The 26,876-nt window shown below is 40.8% G+C and overlaps 1 protein-coding gene across 6 annotated transcripts in view; it reads left to right on the forward strand.

Moving 5' to 3' along the window:
* The first annotated feature begins 1,229 nt into the window (after positions 1-1,229).
* The window catches only part of LOC100650714 (RNA-binding protein Musashi homolog Rbp6), a 777,530-nt gene continuing 751,883 nt past the window's right edge, over positions 1,230-26,876 (forward strand). For 5 of the 6 annotated variants that reach the window (XM_048412611.1, XM_048412610.1, XM_048412616.1 and 2 more), the window contains exons 1-2: positions 1,230-2,444; positions 5,251-5,291. In XM_048412611.1, coding sequence (XP_048268568.1) covers positions 2,380-2,444; positions 5,251-5,291 — 106 coding nt within the window. In that variant the 5' untranslated portion in view covers positions 1,230-2,379. The remainder of the gene's footprint in view (positions 2,445-5,250; positions 5,292-26,876) is intronic. The other variant, XM_048412613.1, reaches the window with a different exon arrangement.

The raw sequence follows: 26,876 nt of genomic DNA on the forward strand, positions 1-26,876 counted from the left end.
ATTTCTGCGAGTTTTGTGCTTAATATACATATATATGTACAATATATACTGTATATTATATGTACATATATATATACAATACATATAGTAAAATATTCAATGAAAGAAAATATTCAATTCGTCATATATATATACGAAATGAAAATGTAATATATATATATCTGTCAAAATTGCTTGAAGTATCAGCGACAAGCATAAATTAACGTAGCATAGAGCAGCAAGAGATCAAAGGAGGTGAAGCAGGGTGGCGACTGGTGACTGTTCGAGCAATCAGAGCAAACTGTAGCGCGAAAATACGATAACTGGATGTAACGAACCACTCGGATATCCTCGTGGTGAGCGTAAACAGTTATAACCCCTGCAAACCATTCCAACGTCTCAATTGGCCTGAACAAAAATATATCGTACGCTATCGTGGTGCAGGTACGTGTTCCAGGTAGAAAAATCCACCAAGGACTCGCCACTTGAACGATGCTCTCCAAATACCATGACCGAAAAGAGCGTAATAGGATAAAAGGTCAAGCGTTTAACTGGGAACGACGCGCGAGCTGTAATACACGAGAATTACGTCCATGAAAATCGCTGACGCGTGCATTGGTCGTTGGTGAAAAGTCGAGTTGCTGGAGCGACGAACGTTTCCACGTTATTGGCACGCTCGTGCTCTCTCGCTCGCTCGGCTGACAAGGCGCCGCACGCTGCTGCTTGGCACTCTTCACGTAACTCGCGTGATGGTAATCGCGATGCGAGTTGAGTCGGGTCTGGTCCATCGGCGAAGAGATTCTCTCACGCGTTTTGAAAGAGACAAGAGGCAAGTAAGAGAAATCGGGCAAGTAGTGCAGGCGAGCGGGTGGTCGGACTTTTTCGCGAGGCAAGAAGCGAGCGAGTAAGCGAACAGGCGAGCAGGCGAACAGGCCGCGGTCGGAGGCGGGTACGCGGTCGCGATCTTCCCCTTCCCGGTTTGGTTGGCCCGGCGGGTAGGGACGGCGCAAGCGCAAGATTCTCCCCCACCCCCAATCGACGGATAAGAACAGAGAGCAAAGGAACAGGTTAAAACAGGATAGACATAGAGTTGGAAGAAAAGAGAGGGGTACGCGAAGCGGAAAGGAAGAGAGAGAAGCGGTGTATGCCCCGCTACTGCCGCCGATACCACCGCCGTCGCCACCACCGCCGCCACCGCCGCTCTTCTCCGCCGTTTAGTCCTCCCCTCTTCCCCGCAGCACCCCCTCCCCCCGCCCCGCGCCCCGAGAGCGCAGTGTCACGTCGAACCTCTCGCAGAGCGCGTCGCACGTCCGAGTACCGGCCGCCGCCCGTCATCAGTAGTCGCCGTACCGCGCAGCCACGTAACCTCTCACCTTCTCCTTAGTTTTTAGTAGTCAGTAGTAGGGGAGAGTGTGGAGAGAAAGAGGAGAGAGAGAGAGAGAGAGCGCGAGAGAAAGGGAGAGAAAGTGAAAGAAGAAAAAAACGGGAAGAAGAACGCGAAATAGCGAGAAGCCGACTGTGAGAAAAACCGAGAAACGAGAGGTCGACAGCCCGTTTTTTCGTCGTCGTGATCTGTACTCCTCGTTGCCGTCGTTATCGTCGTCGTTTTCGACGCAGTCTTCGCCGTCGTCGTCATCGTCATCTTCCTTGTCTACGTCCACGTCGTCGTTATCGTTGTCGCTGTCGTTGTCTCCGCTACCGCTGCCGCCGTCGTCATCCTCGTTGTCGTGGTCGTCGCCGTCGTCGTGATCCGGCTCGACACGACCAACGCGGATATACAACACTCCGTCGACTCATTGTTCACAATCGAAAGAAAGAAAGGACGAAACAATAAAAAAAAAAAGAAGAAATACAACAGCAAAACAAAGTGTGATCCGTGAAACGTACCGCGCGTACATTTCGTTCCACGTTCCACCGTCCTGCCGTCGATAATTTATCGCGATAAAGCAACGTTAAACCGTCGCGCAGCCTCCGAAAACGACGGAGCACCGCGCACTCGGTCTACCAGGAAAACAGAGAGAGACAGGTGAACAACATAGAGGCGAAGGAGCGAGCGCGAAGATTAAAGAGACGCGAGTAGACGTAACAATCGAGGAACGAGGATCAACGAGAGAGTAATAGAAGTCGCGTGAAAGTGCGTGTCGTGCCGTGACGTCGGAAGCGTTGACACACGAAGGATCGAGTCGAGTCGGTGTTTTGCCATCGACAAGGCAAATACACACGGCGCATCGTTCAGCTGACGACGTGGTGTGTCAAAGTCGGAAGAACGAGAAGCGAGCGAGAGGCGGCTATCGGCGAGACCGGCTGCCATTGCCACTGGTACTAGTGTTACCATAGCCACTGCAACCCCGGACACGCGAGAGCGTTGTCATAACGACAAGCCGTGCGCCGCGCGTCGCTATGGAGCCCCAGAACCAGGAAATCGTTGCGAGCGGCTCGCCAGCCGAGGTGCCGAACGATCCAGGGTAGGAGAAACCAGGATATCCTGATCCCAAAACAGACCTCCACTACATCCACCACCAACGAGATCGAGCGTGCGTGAAAACGGAACGAAAGAGCGACCAGTAATAACGCTCAAAAGTGTGTTTTGATACCGCGCGTTGCCCGAACGATTTAGCGCGCGTCGTGTTGTTCTCGTTACCTTGTGTTTCTGTTGCCCTGCTCCGCGCGAGTGTTTGTTATGTTGATGCTTCTTATACGGTTTCGATACGGATCGTTCGTCGTGATACGGCTCGTTCTCGTGTTGCTCGTTACACGCTTCGATTCGTTTCGATATTATCATCCGTAATTCGTCCTCGACATTGTGTCGTTATTGCCGTCGTAGTTGTCGTTTTCGCGGGTTACGTCTCGACGTCGTGGTTATACGATAACGCGCAGTCGGATTCGTGAAATGTATAGTGTTTATGTTTGCCGGGCGCGTGAATATGCGTGCCACGGCGCTCTCCTCGGACCGGTGGCGCCTTCTTTCAGCGTGTTCAACATCCCCTCAAACTCGATGAAAGGAAAGGAGGGGAACGAAGGGGAAAGATTAGATGAATGGGAAGGAGAAGCAGCAGGGGTCGTAAAGGAAGGGGCGAGACAGGGAGGGAAAGAGAAATGATTTAACACCTTTGAATTTGCCGCCAACCATTGTTTTCCGAAAAAAACCTGCTCGATATCGAAGAACAGTGACAGATGATTTCCCCTCAAATATAAATACGTAGCAATATGACGGGTGAATCGTTTGAAAAGAAGAGTTGAGATAAACGCAACAAACCAGTGTATTTTGAAGGACTAAAAGGGAACGTGTGTCACGTGGTGCTGAAAGTTTTCCGGCTTTGAGGCCACAGTGTTTCGCGTTCACCACGTGACTCGTGAATAAATACAGAAAGAAAGACCGACTCGTCTATCAGTTACATTTTCAAATTCCTCGAAACATTTCGTTTTTTATGGACATAATCGCGTGTCGCGTGTGTATACGTACCGCACGTCGAGAAACGAGCACGCGGTACGTTGAAATGGTTTCACGGGGGTGACAAAGTTTAGCAATTCCAGTGGAAAGTTAGACGGGTTGCTAACATCGCTCGGTGTATCTTCCGCGATCGATTCCGACGACATATGGTCAATGGTTTGTCCTATTAATTCTCCTGAACCTATCAACGGGGTATAGTGCGGTAGCCTACTCCAGTTCTTCGTATCACGAAGACCTAAAGAGAGAACTGAAGGGGGTTATGCGGGGAGGGAGGGAGACGACAAGGAGGGAGGAATGCGTGGGCGAGGGGAATAGGTTATATCGTGCCACGGAAAATCGATGTTCAAATGCGCCACCACGTGATTACGTCCACAACGCGAGAATGTTATCTTCGTGGATATACTGCTCACCGCGATAATCTTTGCCTTCCAGTAATGCCAATGCATTATGTTGCTCGTACTATGGCCTTCTTTTGAAACGCAGAATAAAAAAAAAAAAAAAAAAAAAAAAAAGAAGAAACAAACGCGGAAGTATAGGAGGCAAAATATTACATGCATTTTCTTATCCATTCGTTAGTGGATTAGTAGAAAAACGGTATAGGCTTTGACGCTAACACACGATAGACAGGTTTATTTTGTATAAAGATTTATATTCGTGTCGCGATTGCTATCCGTAATTGATGCGTTTATTGATAAGAACATATTTACTACAAAGATATTCGCGCACGACGTAAGCTTCTAATGAGATGCTGTTATTTATTCGTAGAATATTCGATGTATCGTAAAAATAGCAAGATCGTTTCAACGGAAGTGTTTTGATGGCTGGTGGTAATCGAGATAATTGCTGACGTTGTGACATGTAACAATGCGTATCGATCTACGGAAGTACATGACGGTGATTAGAGTAATTATCGAATGAGTAATAAAAGTGGTCGTATCCGGTTTCAAAATTCTCGGAGTAGTATTTATTTCTTAATATTCGTACCCGGATTAGAAATCTTATCGTGCCATAAAATGGCTTTTGTTTCACATGTTATATGCTTAATAACGGGGAAGAGAAATCCTCCTATGCGTTTTCAAAGAGCTATTGCTCTAACTTAAACGCGGTATATTTAAATTATCCGTATCTAAAATGTATTTACATTACGATCATGCATTTGCTATATTCTTGCGAACCCGCTCAATTCGGATTGGTGTACAAATGTTTTTGCAATATCACCAACGATAACGTTTCTTATAAATCGATTAATAATTACGATTTTGTGTAACATAAGTCCGAATTTGATTCATTGTTTGGGCAAGGGAAGGGAATATTTTATTTCTCTGAACTATTTAGGACTATCATAAACAAGGGACAAAAGTTTTTTTGTATAGTTCTCAGTAACCAGAGTCAAATATAGATTCGAATAAACACGCCGTGACGCCGGCAAGTTCGATGAACTCTGTTACAATATCGAAGCTTGTAGGATTGATATATATCGATATGCAACAAAGAAGGCGCCCAGGTACGAGGGGAACACGTGTTTGTTGTGTTTCGCGCGTGAATCGCTTGGCTTCTGTTTTAAACGAATGCGACGTTTTGTAAATTGAACGACGTGTTTTAATGAGGTTATGATTAATACAATGAGAAAGAAAATAATCCGCGAGTTGTTCAGTTGTTGGTTGATGTGTGGTGACACCTGCCGTCGACAAACGGAGACTGCGCAGGGGGTCACGATACCGGAAGTTACCCTCTGTCGGCAGTTTCCCCTGTCTCCCTTCGTCATCTGCAGAAGATGCAACCTGATGCCGATGCTGACGGAATCATCTTTCTTTTTCTAGGAAAATGTTCATCGGTGGTCTATCTTGGCAGACCAGTCCAGGTATGTAGTCAATATTTTTGTTTGAAAACAAAATATCGATTTTTGATCCTCGAGATCGCGCGTTCTACCTATTCATATCGTTCGAATGTGCGCGCGCATCGATACGTTTCGACAGTTTACTTGCGCGTCCTATTGTTTTAAACGTCGTCGCCCATACGTTCCCTTTTGTACGGTAGTGAATGGTTTTAATTTATTTTGTGTTGTGTTTGATGCTTCGGAGTGATCCAGGATGAGCGGAAATAAGGTACGATCGAATAAGGTTTTTTTTATTGATCTTTAGAGCGATACTGTATAGAGGAAATACCTGTCATTCGTACGTTGTATATTTCGTATACATTTGAACGTGTGTGTTGAGAGGTTAGTTTGGCGATAAGTTTAGAGAGTAATCTATTATTCAAGTATTGTTTACATAGCATACGTTGTGTTTCGAACGCTTATGTTAAAAGAAAGGAACAAGTGAGATACAAATACGTTTCTCATATCGATCCTAGAGATATATATTCTGAGTGAAACAGGGATATGTTATATCAGTATTGTATTAGGCAATAAAAAAGATGGTGTGACGTTACGTGATGGTTAGATGCTACGATAGACTCCGTGACTTATATCAATATAATTTGGAGTAAAGTTAAAATTAGTAAAATAGCTCTTTTAGTACCTTTAATGTGAAACTATTATCATTATTGGAGTAAAGAGTTATAAATAATTAAGTTGTAGTTAATTTGTTAATTTGTTAATTAGTTAATTTGAGAATTGAATAATTAGACGTAATTCGACATAATTAATTTCACATAATTAATTATTCTGAAGCAACTATAAAAACATCTTGCATAACATTGTCATTCTGGTGCCACTATATAAACTAGGAAAATAATTGATATAAAGGCAACTCGGTAATCGTTTAAAAATCGTAATTAATGTAGCATATAGACTACTCGCAATTATTTGAATGACCAATCATCGATGCAAGTCCATGATAAAGGCTATGACAATTGTTCCTATAAAGAGCAGAGAACAGTTATTCATGCAGATCGTATAATCTCAAAGTTATATCGTACAGTAACCTAAACTTTTGCAAACAATTACATTGTCTAAAACTTACCCGTTATGGAAAGATTAAAAGGAAAAAGAAGAGTAGATTTGAAAAATTAGGATAAAATATTCAGGACGAATGAATAAGTGGTCCTTTTGTATGAGAAGAAGCTGCTCTATAGGAACGAAGGGAGCGTGCATGGTCGATGAGGTAATGACGAGGAGCACGTGCAAATTCGAGGCGTTCCTTTTGACGGGGCTCGCTTGGCCGCTTGCTCGCGTGTTTGAGTGTTCGAGGTTCGAGTTAGCAGTCCTTTTATCTTCGTTAAGAGACTCGTGCCAGTTGGGCGTAGGAGAGAAGGAGAGGGAAGGGTAGAGCGAGAAAAAGAATTGCCTCAACGAGAGGCTGGAACGCTGAACGATAATCGTGCCGCGACCAAATGGCCATGAGTCGTCACGCGCGCCTTTCGACTGTCGACGAAAAAAATGGCCCTATGTAAAATGTTCTCGAATGGACCGCGATAAGATTCACGAGAATAATTGATAACACGAGCCGTGCGTGACGCGCGATTTTGAGAAATTGCCACGGCAACGACGGATTCGTGAAAAACGCGACACGCTCTCGTGTGTTGTAACTTGTAACCATACGAACATTCGTCATGTGAAATCATCGGAGAAATCACGTTCGATCTTCTAGCATTGAAAGTTTTTCTGAGTCGTAAGTTAAATGGCTGATAAAGTAGACGTTTTATATAGATGACAAGAATGTAGACCGATAAATGAGACGATGAGCATCTCTTTTTTTTAGAAATAAAATTGTTTTTCATAGAATAGGAACGTAAATTTTTTGTCGAGAGAATAGAAGAATTTTTACGCCATAAGTTTTCCATTTGCAATAGAGATCGTTTTCTTTCTTTTTTGCTTTTTGGGGCGAATGAACCTTCAATTTCGTGAAATAATTTCAAAGAGATAATCGCTGATGGAGGTACGAGACGCAATATGCTATGCCAGAATAAGACTAGGAATTCAATTCTTTGACGATCGCGTAGCAATTATTTCTGACTACGGTCAGATAGGTTCGTGACATAATTAGTAATGCAACGTTAGGACGCTCTACACGGTTTTTCTCCTGGTCAACTCCAATTCTCTTTCTCTTTGCTGAATTATTCAATTACACAAAAGAATGTTCGTCCATTACCGTACAGAATTCGCGGAAAATACATGTTAAATATGTGACATTTGATTAACTTTTCAATTACAGTTGAAAAAATCCGCCCCTTTTTTATTTCTCTTTGCTTCTTGTATTTCCGTGCCTTTTATCATTTTTCGCGAAGGATTCATAGGAAACTTAGGAAGTTTACCTGTTTCGATCTAAAATCAGCGCTAATTTTGCGGCGTGCCGCGACTAATCTCGAGGAGGAAACGTTGCTTCGTAGGAAAGGCGTGCATCAGGCGAAGGAACAAAACCGTTCTTGCGCGAATTAATATAATCATGCCACGCGGCCGCGAGCAATTGTATTGTGAAACGATCGCGGCTACTTAGAAACCGCAAACTACTTCCGCGAAATTTTTATGTCGGGAATGCGTACGTTACGTATTTACAATGGCGTTTCCGCGATATCTTATCAGCTTGAGCATGTGATAGGTATTTTCTGATATACTTGCGAGTCTCGAGTTTGAATCTATTCCATTGTTCCACATTTTGTAAAATACTTTTTTCAATATCGTGCATAGAACCATATGGATATTCTATTGTATCCTATTGTTGGTTAATCAAACTATTAAGTTTATACGAAATTGAAAAGTGATTGTAAATAAACTTGAAAATAAAACTTTTGGTTCGTGATTATTGTTAGAAACTGCTGGTTGTACGCGCGTGTGCTAAATTTTAAAAAGAAGTATTAATATGTATCTTATTCATGTATAGAAAGTGAAAACTCGCTACACCGGTAGCTGCGCGATTAAAGTAATTGAGTGTATTATTCAATTACTACCGTGTGGAAGAAAACGAAGACTGTCCGATAAACGTTCCAAAAACGATGAAATTAATTCGAAGGCATACTCTTAATACCTCCTCCGTGGCGGTAGATTATTAGCCGCAGCTACCGTTTCATTAACTGATACACGATAGAGTTACGTGACTTTTACGTTTGCTGATTCTTCCGATCATTAACGTACCATGATTATGTTCAAACCGCCGCGCCGAAGCAAATTCTCAGTCGTTGTATAATCTGGTCGGCAGGTATAGTTCCGGGTTATGTCGCGGTTATTCGTTCGCCGGGCTAATATTTTGGCAAACGAGTCGATTTCGTTCTTCTTTAATTACGCACCGCTGAGATAGTTTTCGTAACTTCGCGTTAGCGATTCTCCTGGAAAAAGAATAAAAGGAACGAAGTTGGAGTAGGCTCATTAGCGTTATTTGCCGCAGTTACGTAAGTAGCGTATCACCATCTCACTTTGTCCTTTCCTCGTTATTTCGTAGTTTGCTTAGTCAGACTGTCTTCCTGCAAGTCCATTCTGCGCGACGAAAAATGAAAGAAAAAAAACACGAAAAGGAAAATAGAGGATGACGTCCAAGAAAAGTTAACCGTTCGTTGCATAGTTCCTCGCCACGTGTATCTTTTCCCATTAGGGTCATCGGCTCGTAGATTAAATTTACGCGCAAGGTTGAAAATAAATTCGTGGAAGCGCTTCGGATGTTGGATGAGGACGAATTTGCCGGCGAATTATCGAGGAACAATGATCGATCGATGCCACGTTCGCGCTCCATTTCCACCGGTTTAGCCTTCCTTTCATCAGTGACGCTATGAGAAAGCGTGTCTGAGGTAGAAAAAGCGGAGCAGTCGTCCGGCCGTTTCACGGCGCACCGTCGTAAACCGTGTTTTGCGTCGCTGTACTGTGTTCCGCAAAAGTTCATAGGTACAAAGATGCGATGTGCACCGCGCTGTAACCGTGGGAAAGCGCCTACGAGCGTCGCAGTATGTTGCTTCTACGGTTTATCGCGGTTCGCGAGCATGAAACGAGTTACTCCTGAAACAGTATGTGTGTAATAGCAATAATTGTATTCGCGGAAAATGATTGGGTCGGGTCAATAAGTTCTTTGCCCTCTTTCCAGCGATATTTTTATAGGTTCATTCACGTTGGTTAATAGAAACGTTTCAGGTTGATATAGATTTATTTTATCGAGGAATAAAACTGTGTGACTTTGATCAAATATTATAACCGTACAGAGAATTTCAAGTATAAACAGACGAGTTTGAGGACTAGTATTTGATTCCGCTTTAGGATAAAAAGATATTACATAAATATGAGTTCGGAAATGCTTCCTTTCTGAGATGTCCGACAAGTGCAGGGTTATAAATACCTCGCATTATCGTTGAGGAAAAATGCGACAAAATTTGAAACATGTATAGGAATTTGTAAAATTTGTGGTAGCATCATAGGATAAAAATAAAGATGGAAATAGAATACAGATAAAAATAAAGATGAAAATAGAATAAAGATAAAAATAGAATGGAAATAAAAATAAAGATAGATAGTAAAACGAATGATACGTATATCCTAGTGCAGTCCATATCTTTCTCGTAAGACTTCTCATGAATTTTCGTGTTCTCATTTCATTTATTATTTAAAAATCCTACACACACGTTCTTCGGAAATTTCTAATATCTATGCTCACGAAATAAAATATTTAATCCTCAATTAAACACATGGAACACGTTTGCAAACTTCAACCATCTACTTCTGAGAAACCTTCCATTTATCGAACATCAAAATTCAAGATAGCCCGAGATAAATTCCATTAGCTATCGCAGCCAGTACTTCTCTCTCTCTCTCTCTCTCTCTCTCTCTCTCTCTTTCCTTTTCTTATACATTTGTCCCATTGAAAAAGCGTTTGCCGTTGGCGAGACGGGCTAGCTGGTTGTCGCAGAAAAAAGAAAAAACAGAGGGTATGGAAGAAAAACTCTGTTGTTCTTCTTTAGCGTGTCCATGTGGAGCCGGTTGTGCACGGAAGATTTCGCTGTGCGTCGCGGCGCGACCGTTCCAAGCGCGACGAGCGTGCGACTCACAGTTCTCGCGAGTCTATGGAGCTCGGGTTCGTTTCACCGATCATCGTGGCGTACGAAGTTTCGCGAGGCTCACGAGACAGTGTCGCATTACGAGCCGCATAATCCCGCATGTTGGAACGTAATACGGAAGCGCTGGTTCCGTTACCGAGTTGGCGGTGTGTTACGCAAACTCCCGCCTACCAATGAAATCCTTTCGTTAGCTCTAACGATTCTTTTCTTCCTTTCTATAAACTTAGAATTACAGTTTACCTTCTGCGAAAAATGTTCATGATTTCGTTTCATCGATTGACTTCGTGGAAAAATAGTTTCTCTTCTTTCATCAGATTTCTTCTGTTTTGAACTCGGGACTCGAATGAGCACAGTAATTTTTGTAAAAATGAATTGGGAAACTTTCTATAAAAAGAGGCTATACATAAATATATAGATGCATAGTGTATTTTTTAGTGAAATCGCTGAATTATTTCATCAAGTTTGTATTTATTTCGTGAATATTAATATTTATAAGAGCTATAACAACTATCAATTCGAATCCTAATATGAACAAAATTAGAAATAATATTTTCAATGTAATTTACTTCATTTACCATTTTATTTTATAAACTCTTTTCTTACGAACCTGCCCGATTTCACTCTTTTGCACGTCTCAACGTCGAATCTGAAACTTGAATCTAGCATAGTGATTGATTTCTAGTCCTTGTATCTCTCGAAAGACCTTCCTTCGTCAAGTCATATCTTCGTCTCGCATGCAAGAGATCGAGAGCGGTGTTCCGTTCAAAATCCAATCGTCGGGACCGCACGTTCGTTTATGTTTGATTCCCGCAGAGGGTTTCAGCCTATTGTGACGACAGACGTTCCTAACTGCGCGCCGGTGTTTGCCAATTCAATCGGTTATTCGCACTACGTATATCAATGTACATATTATACATAATGTGATTTCAAAATGCGGTTCTCTGTACAAAGAGTGATTACGTATTAATCATCGGCATCGACGAATCTGCCAGTGAAACAAGGCGTAACGTGTAATTTGTCGGAGAAATTGTACGGGGCTTGATGAATGAAGAGTGTGGATAATTAGCGAGACTTTTCCCAATCAATGATCGACATTGATGTATGTCTTCTAGTTAGAGTTCTGTAAATATCAACAGTTATAAGAAGGTTTTAAACTTCGAAATCATGACACCTAGGAAATAAAATCGTCGGTTTATGGCATTTTCTTTAATACGCATTACTCACTTGGCTTTGTTTGTTTCACTTTACGCGACTTTACGTTAATAATACTCATCAGCGATTATGCGTTTACGACTGTGCCGTGCGATGGCAAATTAACGACATATTATGCGTAACGGAAGCTATATAGCCAGAACTAAGAAAGATAGCAGCGGTCTTTGCTGTTTTTTTAACTAATAACAATTTTCCTTGTTTTGCTGCAACGTTTAACTGACTGACAAAGAACCAGACTCAGAGTTATTTTGTCAGACATCTGTTTTCTGGCTCTTCAACGAAGATTCTGCTTCTTGCGTGTTTTATCTTACCGTATACTATTTCTCCGCAATATTTCCTCAAAATATCGCTTTCCAGGATCTGGTCGCCATCTGCATCCCAGTACGATTGTCTTCAGTGCGCCATTTAAGGTCTCAGATCTACGGTAGTCACGCTTTCGAGCAATTACATTTTTCAGTGGCTGGTTGTTTGCGTCGTATCCAGAGTTATCGTAGCCCGAGCCATAATCTCGCCTTTTATGATTTTATCGCTTGCAGTTGCATACGTGTACGCGTCGCAGTTTAACGCGAGCACGTGCTCGATCGTAGAAGGATACCCAAGATGTATTTTTTGTTGTGATATTTTTTGTGCCGTGTTTTACGTTTACCCTTTTATTTATCGTAATTCGCAAACACTACGAGCTGTGTTACCTTAATCCATTGTGTTCCCCGTGATTCCAGGAAATCCTACGCCGTTTCACGTATATATACTTTCCACAAGATCTTTTAATTGATGTTTCGTGGACGTAAAAGCGTATGCTCCCGTATATACGTGTGGCTATATGTTCAATAAAGTTTCTCTTGGTTACGTTCGTGGTTACGTAAAAATAGTTTGTAGAGATATCGAGCGCGATGGTGTTCGACACCGATGGCCCTTCAGCTTGACACGATTTCGAGCGTCGAACCCGCTCCGATGAAAATTACCCCGGTTTGTGTTGAAGCGCCTCGATCCACTGGATATACAAGTGTCCAGCAAGTCCGTTATCTCTCTTGACATCGATGATTTTATTCATTTCGTTATTACGATTGGTAGTTATGGCTATCTTGGAAAACGAATTGTAATATTTTAAATAATATTAAATATATTAACTAGAATCATCTCCTTTCCGGTATTTTGATGAACTGTCACGAAGACCTATTATATTATGTTTCATAATAACATTAGTTATTAATATTTTTACAATGACAAATATGTTTTAACGTACTTAAACGTACGAAACGTACATTGTACGTTGTACATTGTAGCAATGTACAATGGGATTTGTCAAGTAGGTTGTGTTTCTTGTACGCACGTGGTCTTGATTGTCCGGCGAAATTTCAAGTCATTCAAATGGTTACTTGGCACTTTGGGTCGGTTCCAGGTATTGTCAAAACATTGTGGGACAACGGTTCAAGCTTACAAACATGCATCAGTTTGCACCTAACTTTCATCGCTTTCTGCATCACGTCGCGTCGGTTAGCGGCAATACCGTGTTGTGCTGACGAAAAACGAGTGCACCGAGATGAAAGCGTCCAATTCAAATTGCTTTCTGTCGTACTCCCAGCTACCACGTACTGTTTTTACAATTTCCAGCGTACGTAATAATTTATTGTTTCGTGTGCAAGCAACGGATTGCGACGGAAGCGATGTAAATCGCCTTATTCTGGAATATTTCGTTTTTAATCGAACTTTATCAAACAATATTTTTCGATGCAACGATATTTACGTAGGTAAAACGTTTTTTTGCTTACTGGCTTTTAACAGCCATTTTGATTACAGTTCTTTTCGTCTCGTGAATTGCCTTAAGTAGAATGACTACAGCCACGGATTAGACTCGGTAATTCGAACAGTCGTCTCGTTCGATGATAGAAAATTATTACTTACATCACTGTTGCATATTATTATAGGTATTATATGTAATTATGTTAAATGTACTAGGTGAGATTTAGGAGTTGGTTCATAATTATTTGTCTTTCCTAATCCAAGTACGGTCATTTCAATTCTTATAGAATCCTGTTCATAGGTCATCGGATTTTTGTTAACTTTAAACATAATGTTTATTAAACTAGGTTCATAATACGATCTTCTAACTATAGTATAATTTAGTTTTCTTAATAACACGCGTGATTAATAATTGCCAACTTTGTTCATGTAACTACGATGTGCATTTCTCCCAAATATACAAAGCGTCTGATGATTTATGACTGACAATGTACATATATAGACACGATTATCACTGATAACTCTCTTTGGATTAAAATATATTTATCGCTTTTTCTTGCAATTTTTTCATGTGTCACGTTGGTGCTTCAAATATTCGGAATAATAAACTGCGACTGTCTCGTTTGATAATTGTTCAGTCGAGACGGAAACGAGCTCCGAAACGAGAACGAGAACATTATCAGCTGCGATTTAAAGAGAAACACTCCGATTCCAAACGAAGCGTAGCAAAAACTTTTGTGACGTTTTCTCGGCTTCGTTGTCGTCGTAGTCGTCTTGGTCGTCACGGTGTCTGATGCAATCGAGCGCAACAGACTCTCCTCGACTCTCTCGCTATTTTTAAACGTAATTGCAGCCGGCCGTTTTAATGGGCAAACGGGTGTACAGCTGGCGACGGAAGGGAAAAGGAGATGCGTGGCTAGAGAAACGATGAAAATTTGTCAGCGTCTTTTGGGGATGTTGCGGCGTTAACGAGCGATTTCGTATCGCGGGGATTTTCATGCAGCTTTTTCGCTCGTTGCAGTTCTATTTTTGGCGCGCGTTCGTGCATTGTTTACGGAAACGTTTCGTAGAGAGTTCTCATGATTTTGCATGAGAGATATTGCTCGCTGGTTATCGTTGTACACGATAAACAAAATGAGAATACGAGTTGTAAGGTCAAATCCACTCTTCTTTTTATCCGCGTATATTATACGTGATCTCGTGTTTTGTCACGGTGTAAGTGCCATTTCATCATAGATGATCTAGTTCTTTCTCTTTTCATATAATGTTTGAACTGGGAAGAAAGAAAGCGGAATCGTGCTACGAACGATAGTTAACTCGAAGAACGAGACGAGAAAGTAAGCTGGTTGGTTGGTACAGGATGGTCGATCGTTGTTCATGCACCCACTCTTAAACTAACGCCAATTAGTAGCGTGGTACACCGCGGAGTACACTATAAATAGGCCGTTAGGTAGGTCTGGGTTGAATTGGGTAAGCGTTAAGTTGCGTATTAACGGGCCGCTAATGACGCAGCGTGTGCGCACAGAAGCTGGGTTACAGTGCCATGAGGCGGTGATGACAGGGATAAGAAGTGGCGGAGGGCGTCATGTTTCACACCAGCCGTCGCGAGATTCGATTCTAATTCCGTGATTCTCCCTGGACGGTGTACGCGATATCAAAACGCGATTCAAAATACAACAGAGAAACCCATAAAATACGTTGTGTCGGTTGTCACGGGGCCAATTTAATTTCGCCGAGTACATATTACAACGGAAGTAATGGAGACTCCGCGGTCGCTTCAATTTTGGATCGTCGAGGTCGTCGAAATCCGCGATTAAAGATACATATAAAGCAGCTCGCGCATACCGTCGTGTCGTCTAGCTCACGAGCTAATATTCCACAGTGCGTACGTTTTTCCTTCATCTCTGCGCATGTCTATCGCTATTAATCCGGATGCAATGGTGGTATCGCGATTGGAAACGGAGAATTGCCTTGGAATTGCATTGCCGAATCACGACGTCGAAACAACATACCGTGAATGCTACATTCGAAATACGACTTCTTTCCGGCGTTGAATTTTTGATCGATTGAGACGATTCTTTAATTCGGTTACGTTGCTAAATTGTTTGAAAGAATGTCAGAAAAAGAGAGAGCGATAACCCTAAAGGTTGAACGAACGAGGAAGATGCGATCGCGTTTCTTTTGGTACGACGGGTTGGTGAATGAAAAGGGCTAAATGGTACGCTGTTGGACTGGGAAGGGTACAACACGAGGCCATCGTGAGACGGGCGATCTGAGGCGGACGAGGACAGAAGAACAGGAAGAAGAGGGAGTCGATCGGTCAGCTGACTGATGGCTGGTTGTCCTTGTCCCTCTTTGGCTCTTCCTCGTTCGTTTGAAAGCTGCTAAAGGGGGCCTTAATTACGCAACTAGGTCGAAAGGGGCGTCTAATTTATTTCCAGCGACATAGGTGACTGCTTGCGGGCCTCTCCGCGACAGCTAGCTTGTTAGCGCAGCGTATTTGTTAACATAAAGGGAGGTCAATGACTCTTGTGACATCGTTTCAGTTTACGTTTTCAACGTCACGTTTTGTTAGTCCATGTTTCCTCTTTTCTTCTTTCCGCTACGCGAAATGTCGTGATGAAAGAGCCAATTTGAAAGGGAGATATGTATGTATGCATAGCTGTGGTGATAGATGTAATTCGTATAACGTTGTTCCATAGCGTGACTTGTGAAATGTATCGATTTGGGAGTGGTTTGGATGAAGAGATAAAACTCTTGTTTTGTCAGTTGGTACAGTGTCGTTTAATCTTAGCATGTCAGGATTACACATATGATCTTTCGTCCGAAACAACGAGATTTAGTCGTAGCACTTTTGCCGCGAGCTGTTTTTCTAGAAACAAAGAATACGTTCTTTCGTACGTGATATCAAAGGTTTCTTATGTACCGTGTTTTAAATATATGGTCACGAGATAAGAAGGATCTTAAAGTTAAACATTTAGCTAACGCCTCTTTTTTAAGTCATTCGCTTATCTACTTGTACATAATTAATAGTATTACTTTCTGACAAAAATTACGATACTAGTGTTTCATAAGTTTAACTCGCTAATTGATTTCTTGTAACTTTTTCTCTTCATGCTCAAGTTGCTTTCTTTCTACACTAAACTTCATTTTACATCGAACACTTTGCATACCACAAATCAGTGGTTGCCAACTAACAGTATCGGCACGCGAGCGTATTCTTAATAATGCACGAATTATACACGAGGGAAAAAATAATACATATAATATATAAATGAAATGTGTATATATTATACTGCTATGTATCCAAGACTTTAAGTAGTGCCTTTAAAAATTCCATACGATATGTTTTGTATATGTATAAGTGTTTTGTTAAAATCGATCCCATTTCTACGATCCCATTTCTATATTCCAAACGATGTAAGATACGTTAGTTTGTTAAGTAGTCGAAACGTCAGACATTCCATCCGCACATACAAAGTAAATACGATAAGCATTTCTATTTTACATCATCTGGTTTCCACAATTTACGAACACTAACAAGGATATCTTTCATTTCCTTCGATGGTTGTAACGTTTCCTTTCTATGCTATTGAACAAATGTCAACGCTCGCTCTCTATCATTCAAAAGCATATCTTTAATCTTCTATCATGTAGCGAATATATCCGACATCGGTTAGGTTTGAGTTAATTGTTCCTGACGTAAGACAGTTTTGCTATTTAAATGGCCTGAATTATGACGCCATTAATTTTCATTTTATTGCATTTTCCGTAGTGGTGTTCAAATAGCAGTTAACTGTTCGTTGTCTCGTGCTATTATTCCGAACGTGTGCAGTATGTATTTCCACGCATAAAAAATTATTCTCGCTTAGCTCGCCAGTGAATTTCCAAAGTGAATCAATAATCAAAACGGTTTAGCTTCGATCGTGAATTTTTAAATATTAGTCGCTTTTTAATATTCAGATTATTTTATCAGAATTATCTCGCTACTATTTTCGATAAAAGAAAGGACTTACAGTTTACATTATTTTCATCTCTAGTTTCTATATTCGTTTTTTATTGAGATAAGGAAACTAAGTTTCTTTCTTCGATTATCACGTGTTACTCTCAAAATCTACAGTAGCGATTCATAGTTTCCCTTATCTTCGTTTGAGAAACTGTACACTAATAATTCATCTTCTTTCCTTAGAATCATCGAATAATCGTTAAGGTACATATATCGCGCTTTTTTCTCATTCAAAATTAGAAATTTTCTAATCTCTGAAGCTTTCATAAAAAAATTCTGCGAAGGGAATCTATACAAACCATTCATATTTTCCATGAATTTTCAAATATTTTATATCCTCAGTAATGAAAATAACCAGCTCAGACAGTACATATGCAGTAGCAGTGGCAGTACGTACAGCCGATGAACGTTCTTATCCGGGATCATCTAATTCTGTTGGGCTGTAAGATTCGAACAAGACACGCGTTGTACTGATACGTAATGGATGTATAAGTAAGAATCTCGTAAGCCTAAGTGCTGGCTGACGGGATTGTCGGTTGTCATGTGTATACTAGTAGCCTCGTGCTTCCCTTATTTTTCATCCCTTGTTGAAGATAAGCCGACCCTGAGCATAGATAATAGATAAAATATTTTCTTAAACATACGCATATCGTGTTATATTTGGATATCAATATATTTGTAGTTCAACATTGTTACATCTAAATTCACACATTTTCGAATCATAGAATATCTTAAGAATACGAGAATTGTTTCTGTTCGAGAACATAACTTGAAATTTTCACTTAAGGTAACTTCACTTCTTCTTGTATTCCGCTCGTTTTCTCCTTTCTTTTTATGATATTGCTTGCTGGTACAATTGCTGGTATTCCTACTATTATCTTCTTATTGCAAAAATCCTTTTCTCAGTATTCATATAGTGTTCTCTCTTCTTTTATTGTAGGAGACCTCCTAGTGCCTTTGTGCAGTTTTTCTTATACATAGTTCTAATTCAGAGTGAGAATAATTTCAGAACCTTAATGTACAGGGTGGGCAATGATTTTGATAAGTTGGTAAACTTCATTTACGAAAGTTGTACGAGGAGACCATTATATTTTAGTAATAATTCTTTTGTGGATAAAGGACTTTGGCAGATTTATGGGTCATTTCTATTTTTTTTAAATATCATGTATTTCTCGTAAGAGATCATAAATTAAGACGCGAAGAAGAAAAATGGTAGAATTGCGATTTAAATGATCACAAACTCTGACACCCGATTACGATCATATCTGTGATTTAAAAATATAAGACTTCTGAGAATTTACGTACCAGTTAGATGCTTAACCGTGTACTAAGGTATCTGGAACTCTACTCAAGCGAAGTTAATTGCAGAAGCATATGTTAATGTGTCAGTAACGAGGAAGGAAATATGGGATTAGTTTTCTCATTTATGAACAGTTCGAATATAACTGGTTACTCTAGTAACCAACGGTATTGATTATAGGATAGATTTCACTCGTAAAACCATCTCATGATTTCCTGGTTAGGGAGCACGAGTACTGTTCAGTTGATTTTCCACTCAGTCTCGTCTATCTAGGCCATGTCATGAGCTTGACCCATGTCATTATCGACAATGATTGCTTCTACTCGAGCGATAAATGCTCGTAGGTTGTTTCGATTTCAATGGAAAGTATATCGCATACCGTAGCTCACTTCATGTTTACTTTACCATGCTATTAATCGTAAGTCTCTTCATTCGCTTTTCTCATTTCTCAATTATGTAAATCTCAATGAAATTCATTCCTTAGATTAATTAGAGCGTTACCTCTTTAATTACTTGTAAGTCTTGAGAAACGTAATGCTTTTGTAACTCTGCAATGAAACGAAAGAAAAAAGAATGAAGAGAGGAGGAAGCAAGATGCGTTTCATCTGGAATGTTAATAGATTCAGCAGTGTGGCTTCCGATCAAGTCCGTGCTTTGAACGTGGCAGAACAATGTAGGTTAAGTTGGAGTAGATATTTATACGAATAAGATGGTTAGATATTTCAAAATTGCTACATTTGTATTACTACAAATCCGTCTGATAATTATATTTTTAAAAAAACCAACATATCAAAAAGAATTAGCCTCTGATTAATATTCTGTAACTTGTCTCGTTTAAACCTTATTAAATATTTTATACTCAATATATCGCACGAAGCGAAGCAAATGAATATTTGTTAATAAATAATTAAAAATCTTCAATTTATTACTAATATACTTGGATTGAGTGTAGTTACATATATTTCTTCTATAAAATCATTACTTGTTACATGGTAGTTGTAAAATATAAAATCAGAAGATCCACTTCGATAGAATCATCTCCAAATATCGGCAATCGTATCCTTCGTGCCAAGAATCAAAGTCATTTATTTCGGCATTTTGTCATATTGATCCCATAAGTCGGCAATCTCCTCGGTCGATCATTTTATTTTCAATCCAATCCGACTCCACGATTTCCGCGAGGCTTTCCTTTTTGTTTGTCCTTGGAACTTCGCGTCAGCTGTGTCTCGTTACTTTTCGTCCTGTATTTACGTTACTGGGTTCGGTAGTAATGCTTGACTGAGAAATGAAGGCTACGAAGAAAATCAGTTAAAAGATAAAAACTGGAAAATTGGTTAACTACGTTAAGACTGGGGCGGGGGAACGGGACGAGAATAACATCGATGCAAACATGTAAATATCTATTTTACGTGTTGCTCGCAATAATATTCGTTATCAGCCGTTTTTGAACCGTGCGGATTGCAATGAGGCAAGCCGTATATCGGATGTGATTTTATGAGCGCTAAAGTTAAAGAGGAAATGATTGCAGTCGCGAAGGTGTTCGAGGCGAAATTTCAAGAGAGTTCGCGCTAAAATAGACTTTCTCCTGGACGTGTCGGTGATCCTCCGCTTCGGGTTCCGCGCGCGCTTTGATCTGTTATTTTCGCGCCACTTGCTTTAGAATCATGTTCCGGGTTTTCCGTTTTGAAAAAGGAATAATAATCACTACTGAATAGCGATACTTGAATACTTCGTGTGTCGCCATACAAATAAACAATAAACGGATTAAACTCAGATAACGCAATTTCACACAGAATATTTTCCATTTTTGTAGTATCGTACATGAACAATTTCTGTGGGACTTTGTTATTTAAACAACAGCAAAGTCCATTAATTTTAATGCTAGCCACATTGTCGTCTCAGTTTCTTCGCGATATTTCATAGAACGTTCCTTAAAACACCCACACCTGAAATTAGTCAGGATTCAGTGTTGTAGTATGGTATTCGTCGTTGCAAATTGGAGATAAAAGAAGAAAACAATGGATTCGTATTAGAAAAGGAAAAGGTGTTAGAAGCACGCAAAACGATAGGTCGTGTGTATCGGAGCATTGAGTAGGAATATGGATATAGATGCGAATCGAGAGGATTTCCTGGGTCATATCGGACTGGTTTAGTTATGGTATCGAGTGGTACCAATCGTACACTTTTTCATCCTCGTCTAAACTCACCGTGAATCGTTCTTTCATTCTTTTCCTATTTCTCTTTCGATATCTGTTTTCCTCGTTTCCACTGTTTCTCCTGTTCGCGTTTTCTACGCTCGAATACATTCAATGTTTCCAATTAAGGGGTTAGTCCACTTTGCGTCGGCAGTGAGGTGTGACTCTGAGCTGCGGATGCGGCGTTCTCGCACGTTCTAGAACTGCATTCGACCGAGACGCTTATTATTGAAGTCAGCGCTTGCGTGCATTTTCTCGGCCACATTATTCAGATCGCGGGGAATTTTTGGTAGGTCTCTCGTTCGGAACTCCGGAATGCGATCTGGATCGAAAAATAGTCGTAAATAAAATAACACTTAATGAAGTGCAGTTTTACCATTACATTTTTTTAATACAATATAAAATTTAGTTGCCAAAATCGGTGAAACGACTTGTTCTATTCTTAACTAGACTGCATGCGTTTATACAAATTCATATTTTATATAGATATTTATTATTTTTATAGAGTTCTTATAAAAATAAAAATATATTAAAATGTATTATAATAAAAGTATTAAAGCAGTAGTACAAGATATTTTTCTACGCCCTATAAATGACTAATTGCGTGGTTTATAAATACTTATATGATTTTTATATTTTCATGAACGGATTATCGTTTCATATTCACGGTTCCAGTAATTATGTTCGTGATTAATCTAGATGGAAGAAAACAAACAGGATGAGTTTCGTGTATCAAGTATCGGTGATTCGTCGACTCTCTATCTTTAATTAATTCACGATTAATCCTTCGGTGATTCATCGTGGCGAATTGGATTCGCAGCAGCTCGTTAATTTCAACAAATACGCTGCTCAAATCGCCGTTCGAGTTGAATCGAATTTTTCGGGCCACGTAATTTAAAAAAACTCGTTAATAAGTGAACATTGCAAAATGAACAATAATGCACGACTGCTTCTATTATTAAAGTCCGCCATGATACCGGTTGCATTGTTGCGTTTAACGGAGCAGGTTAAAACGAATCGATACCATTAAAATTAGTTGTAATCGCTGGTTGGCTTACGTATACAGACGATGATATTATAAATAACACGGAGAACGGTCGAGCGTTCGTTCGTGAAACAATTCGCCTCCACTTTCCCTCGTTCTCTTTTCCCATGTTTTTCGCCACCTCCATTCCCTCATATCTCTTTCACTTTCGCGTCTCTTTTTACCGTAACCGAATCTATCCTCGCATTCAGTCGACATAAAAGCTATCACCTTGCGCTTTCTTACCCCGAGCTTCGACTATCTGACTTTTTTATCGGGTTGCTATGGTGATCTCCGGTCCCGTTTTTCTTCGTTGCCCTCTATCGATACCTTTCGATACCTCCCGGGCCTTCGTAATTTATAGATTTCGCGAATTCACTCGTAGAATTTGTAACCGAACCGTAGCATTTCGCATGTGGAAGTATAGGACGTACCAAGATATAGCGAGATGGTAAATTAAACTACCGAGTGACGCCACTGACTGATGTCTTAGGCCTGTAAGCATATTTAGGTCGTACGTCGCATTTTGTCTTAGGGTTTGGTGTAAAGAAAGAGAATGAAGACCTATGACAAATTTTATTGAAAGACTATGAGAATTTTTAAATACAGTTAATCAGCAATTTTAGAAACTTACAGTTTATTAATTTATCGATACATATTGCATGTAATATATCGATTTTGTATATTATATCCTTACTTATATTCTTATCCATCTCTTTGCTAAAGCAACTAAAATACGATTACTTTGACTTCTGATCGATTTCACACTATTTTAGCATATATTATGAGGCGAGTATACTGTACGCGTATTTAGTGTTAAACCGATAGCATAAAGCTTCGCTCGAAAAAGATTGGAGGCTTCTGCACGCAATCCGCCGAGAGGTCGCAGCGCTGTCGTTGAATGGCAAGGAACGAGAGAAGCCGGTGTGTCGTCAACACTGATTCTAATTTAGATAGTCATGGTTAACCACGTACTGACAATAGGTCGTTTCGGATGATCCCGATAAGGTTACGAGCTCCGCTCCGTTCCGGAGACGAATACGTACTGGTCCCCGTGAAGATGTTCGGTTTCCGCCATTCTGTGGTGTATCGCAGTTTATATTTTTTATCTCGTTCTCTTTTTTCTTCTTCCTGTAAAGTTTGATTGCACTTCATTTTGGAAATATTTAAAGAAACAATAGTACGTGTGTGGAACCATCTTCTTACACATTTTTTACAAATTAGTAATTCTTTCTATTTCTTTTGTTTAATTAACTGGAATTAATTTTAATAGAAAGTTAACAGCGAAATCCACACATTTCCAAGCATTGCTTTATATAGTCACAGAGCCTTAAGAATTTATTGGAAAATCCTCACGAATTCTAAAAACTACGAACTTTGTTATTCACCCTCTGCTATATTTGTCCCATTTTTTGAATATGAGAATCTCTGTTCCCAAATACTCGCTTCAATATCACCAGTGTGCGAGGAAATTGTCATCGCTCTGACCCTGTAACTTCGAGAGATTTTCCTCGCTTGTTTCTCCATTCGTCGAATACTTTCGTCTATCTTTTTCGCTTGATTTCGGTTCCTTCGGTTTCCTTCCTATTATCGTGGCCTGCACGACCATGAAATAAATCAGTCATGCACGAAGTGAAACGTCTAGTTTACCGGAGCTTCTCCGGTATCGTACGAAACCATGACGGCGCGTATTAATCGCCCAACGAGTGGGTCACATTTCCGTGACGATGCTATTGGTTAGGTCAGCCTCTATCTAGAGGCTATAACGATGCAACCACGCACACGTGGTCGTACACTAGACAGAGGATAAACCGCCCCGTGTGTGTCCGTATATCGAACCAGTTACTTGAACAACGGTTACTTCTTAATGGACTCGTGGTGCTCGTTTAATATCTGGCCTGGTCTGCATCTGTGTCTCGGACTATGCTCGTTCAGAGCACACATACCCGGCGTTATTGGCACGTGACTATAAACGGTCGTGACTTTGCGAGGAATACGAACCGCGTCTTTAGATCGAACCTCTTTTGCATCGCGTTGGATAATGGTCGACGGTGCAGCTCGCGTGAGAAAATGTCTGAAGGCGAGCTATATTTCGGATACTTTCGTTTATTGGTGCTATTGCAAGTTGGGTTAGAATTTTCATATCAGCAGATCAATCAGGAGGGTATTATTAGGGATGAAAGCGGACAGTTTAGAAGGATAGTGTGTAGAATGTCTTATGATTTGTATAGACATGAGAAGAACTTCCTAAAGATAGCATAGGGACGAGGGGAATAGTCTCTTCGCTCATTAGCACGCGACGTGATATCAGCTTATTTGTAGATATAAAACTTTTCAATACGCGTGACCATTTTTATGGTTGTACAGTTGGATCTACTAGAAATAGCCAATTGGGCCTTCATTTCTTCCAGCAAACTTCCTTTTTAATCTTCCACATGGACGTTTTCGGAAGCTTTATAAATGGAAGTTTCTTTCGTGACGGTTGATGCTTGAAGCAAAGTTGAAATTTGTTACTCTTCCGTTAGTTTTACACTAGAGTATTATAAGATTATCACTATGAATTTGGGGGCTACGTATAGAAATAACTGTATTGATGTTACTCTATTTATAACATCTGTCTGAAAATAGAATCAGAGCAAAACAGACATCAACGTGGAGATATTGCAAGATTCAGTCAATGTCCGTTACACCTGGTTTTGTATAAAATCGAAGGAGCAAAGCGGCGCGTGGTCGCGTCTGCTCGCGAATCAGACGATGACGACGCGACGTGTTACGTGCACTAGTTTGGCTTCGGCGATCAAGTGAAAGGAACATTTTGTGTCGGATCGAATGAGCAAATATTGAAATTGTGTTTAACGCGCGGCATAGTAAAACCGGGATTCTTTCGACAGAGTCGCTCGAGCAGTACAGTGCGCTCGTACTCGCGGCCTCGACGACGAATCGATTCCGCAGTGTGACGAAATAATTGGCTAGGATAAATCGTGGCAGATACCGAAGATGGTAATCTCGATAGGAGCGTGCACCGGCAAACCGGTAAAGAGAAATAACGTCTTACTTTGATACATAGAGTCTTTAAAACTTACCTGGAAGGCATTAATTCTGATTACCACGAATCATCGTATTGCTAATAAATCAATACGCGAGTACTGGTACTTTCTCTTCGTGAAGGCACTGTATCTTGAAATATCTTTGCCTACGCTATTGTGAATGATCGAAACTCTTCTGACGTTCCTCGTTTTCTTGCATCACGCTATATCTGACTCGAGCATCACGAACAGTTACTCAGAGTAACGCCAGAGTAAAAAATCGTTGGAGTTACAAATCGAATTGTTCCCATGTACGCAAAGAGGCATGAGAAGTAACGTGAAAGCACTTGTTCGAAAACCACTCTGAAGGCATAGGAAGAGAGTAAGAAAGGAAAGAGGATTTGCGCTATGCCAGGGAATCGTTGGATATCTCAGTTGTATTATCTTGTTCTCGAAGGAAAAATCACCTTCGTTTCTGTGGCGAGAGAATCACTTATCTACCGTTAAGGGAGATTCGTTTTGCATCGACAAGACCCCAGCCAGACGTGGAAGGAAATACCTATCAATCGTTATCGCCGTTCTATGGAAGGCGAACGCGGTTCGTTATCACGCTGCAAGATTCAACGAAGCCTGTTCGTCTTGAGTCGGTATCCTTTCCCGTAAACCCACGATTCCGCACGCTTTCTCATGAACTTTCAAGCTGGATTCGATAAACCGCAATATATCATGGCAGGATGGAATGACTCAAGCGTCAGACATAGATGAAGGAAGCTCGATGTCGCACAAAAGTCGCTCTTATAGAAAATTTAACAAGGCTGTAACTTGTTATAGCTCCTGTTAGAATTTTTCGACGATTCGTCGATGTGGCGAACGTCTTGCGGGATTTGATGTTTCTAATCTCAAGGAACGCTTTCAGCTCGCTCTCGCGTATGCGTGATAACGCGGTATTCCACTATTGGCCAGATATGCTCGGAGTGTAACGCGACGCGAAGAGTACGTTTCCATTGTGCGTTTAATTCGAGCATAACTTTTTCATCCTTTCAGATGTTGGCATTGCGTTAAGCACCGAGAAAAACACGAAATTTTACATTGAAAGCGATACCGCAAGTTTTACAACCGTTATTAAAGGCCGTGTTACAATCTTATTTGAAACTGGCAAAGGGTAAGAGGATCGTCTTTGTTGCTTTGCTTTCGTGAATCACGGCTAATCACCGAGGATCGAGGAAATATAAAGTTTCACGCTTGAAAGCAGGTCGAGATAATGAAAATTTCAACGCGGGATCGCAGCCTAGAAAGGAAATCGCTACAAAGCAAAGCGTCTTGCCGATGACTGTACCGGAAGAAGTTTCGTGGCAAAAAGATTTACAGGGTCTTGGCTGGCTGCGGCCACGAGGGACCGGAGGGTGTTTAGTTGCCAGAGAGACAAAGGGAAATAAGACGAAGAGCCCGAGAAGGAGGGTCAAAAAGAAGGTAAAAAAAAAGAGAGACAATAAGAAGATGAGAAGCTGTGTAGCTAGAAAGCGGTCTAGGAGGTGAGAGAGGGGCGCGGTATGGTGGACAGAGAAAAGAGAAAAGCGCGAGTCAAAGGGCGGGGGGAGAAGAGACGAGAGACCGATAAAAAGGAAGGGAAAGAGAGAGAGAGAGAGAGAGAGAGAGAGAAAGAGAGGGAGATAGAGATAGATAGATAGAGAGAAAGATTTGTTTTAAGAGTGCTACTTCCACCGCATTTTGTATCGGTATATTCGGTTTTGTGAACGCCGCCAACGTTTTCGTATCTAACCACCGAGTCTATAAGACCGATAATGCAGCCTAGTTTACTTCACCGTGCACGCGCTGGGTGGAATCTTCGCTGTGTTTGATGATGTGCAATATTCATGATAAAAGTTTATGGCGCTTGGTGTATACCGGAACCTAGCTAACGGCATTTCGCACTATTCCACGATCTTACGCTAATTTTTCGTTATCTATTTC

The sequence above is a fragment of the Bombus terrestris genome, chromosome 2, assembly GCF_910591885.1.
Source record: "Bombus terrestris chromosome 2, iyBomTerr1.2, whole genome shotgun sequence".
Classification (NCBI taxonomy): domain Eukaryota; kingdom Metazoa; phylum Arthropoda; class Insecta; order Hymenoptera; family Apidae; genus Bombus; species Bombus terrestris.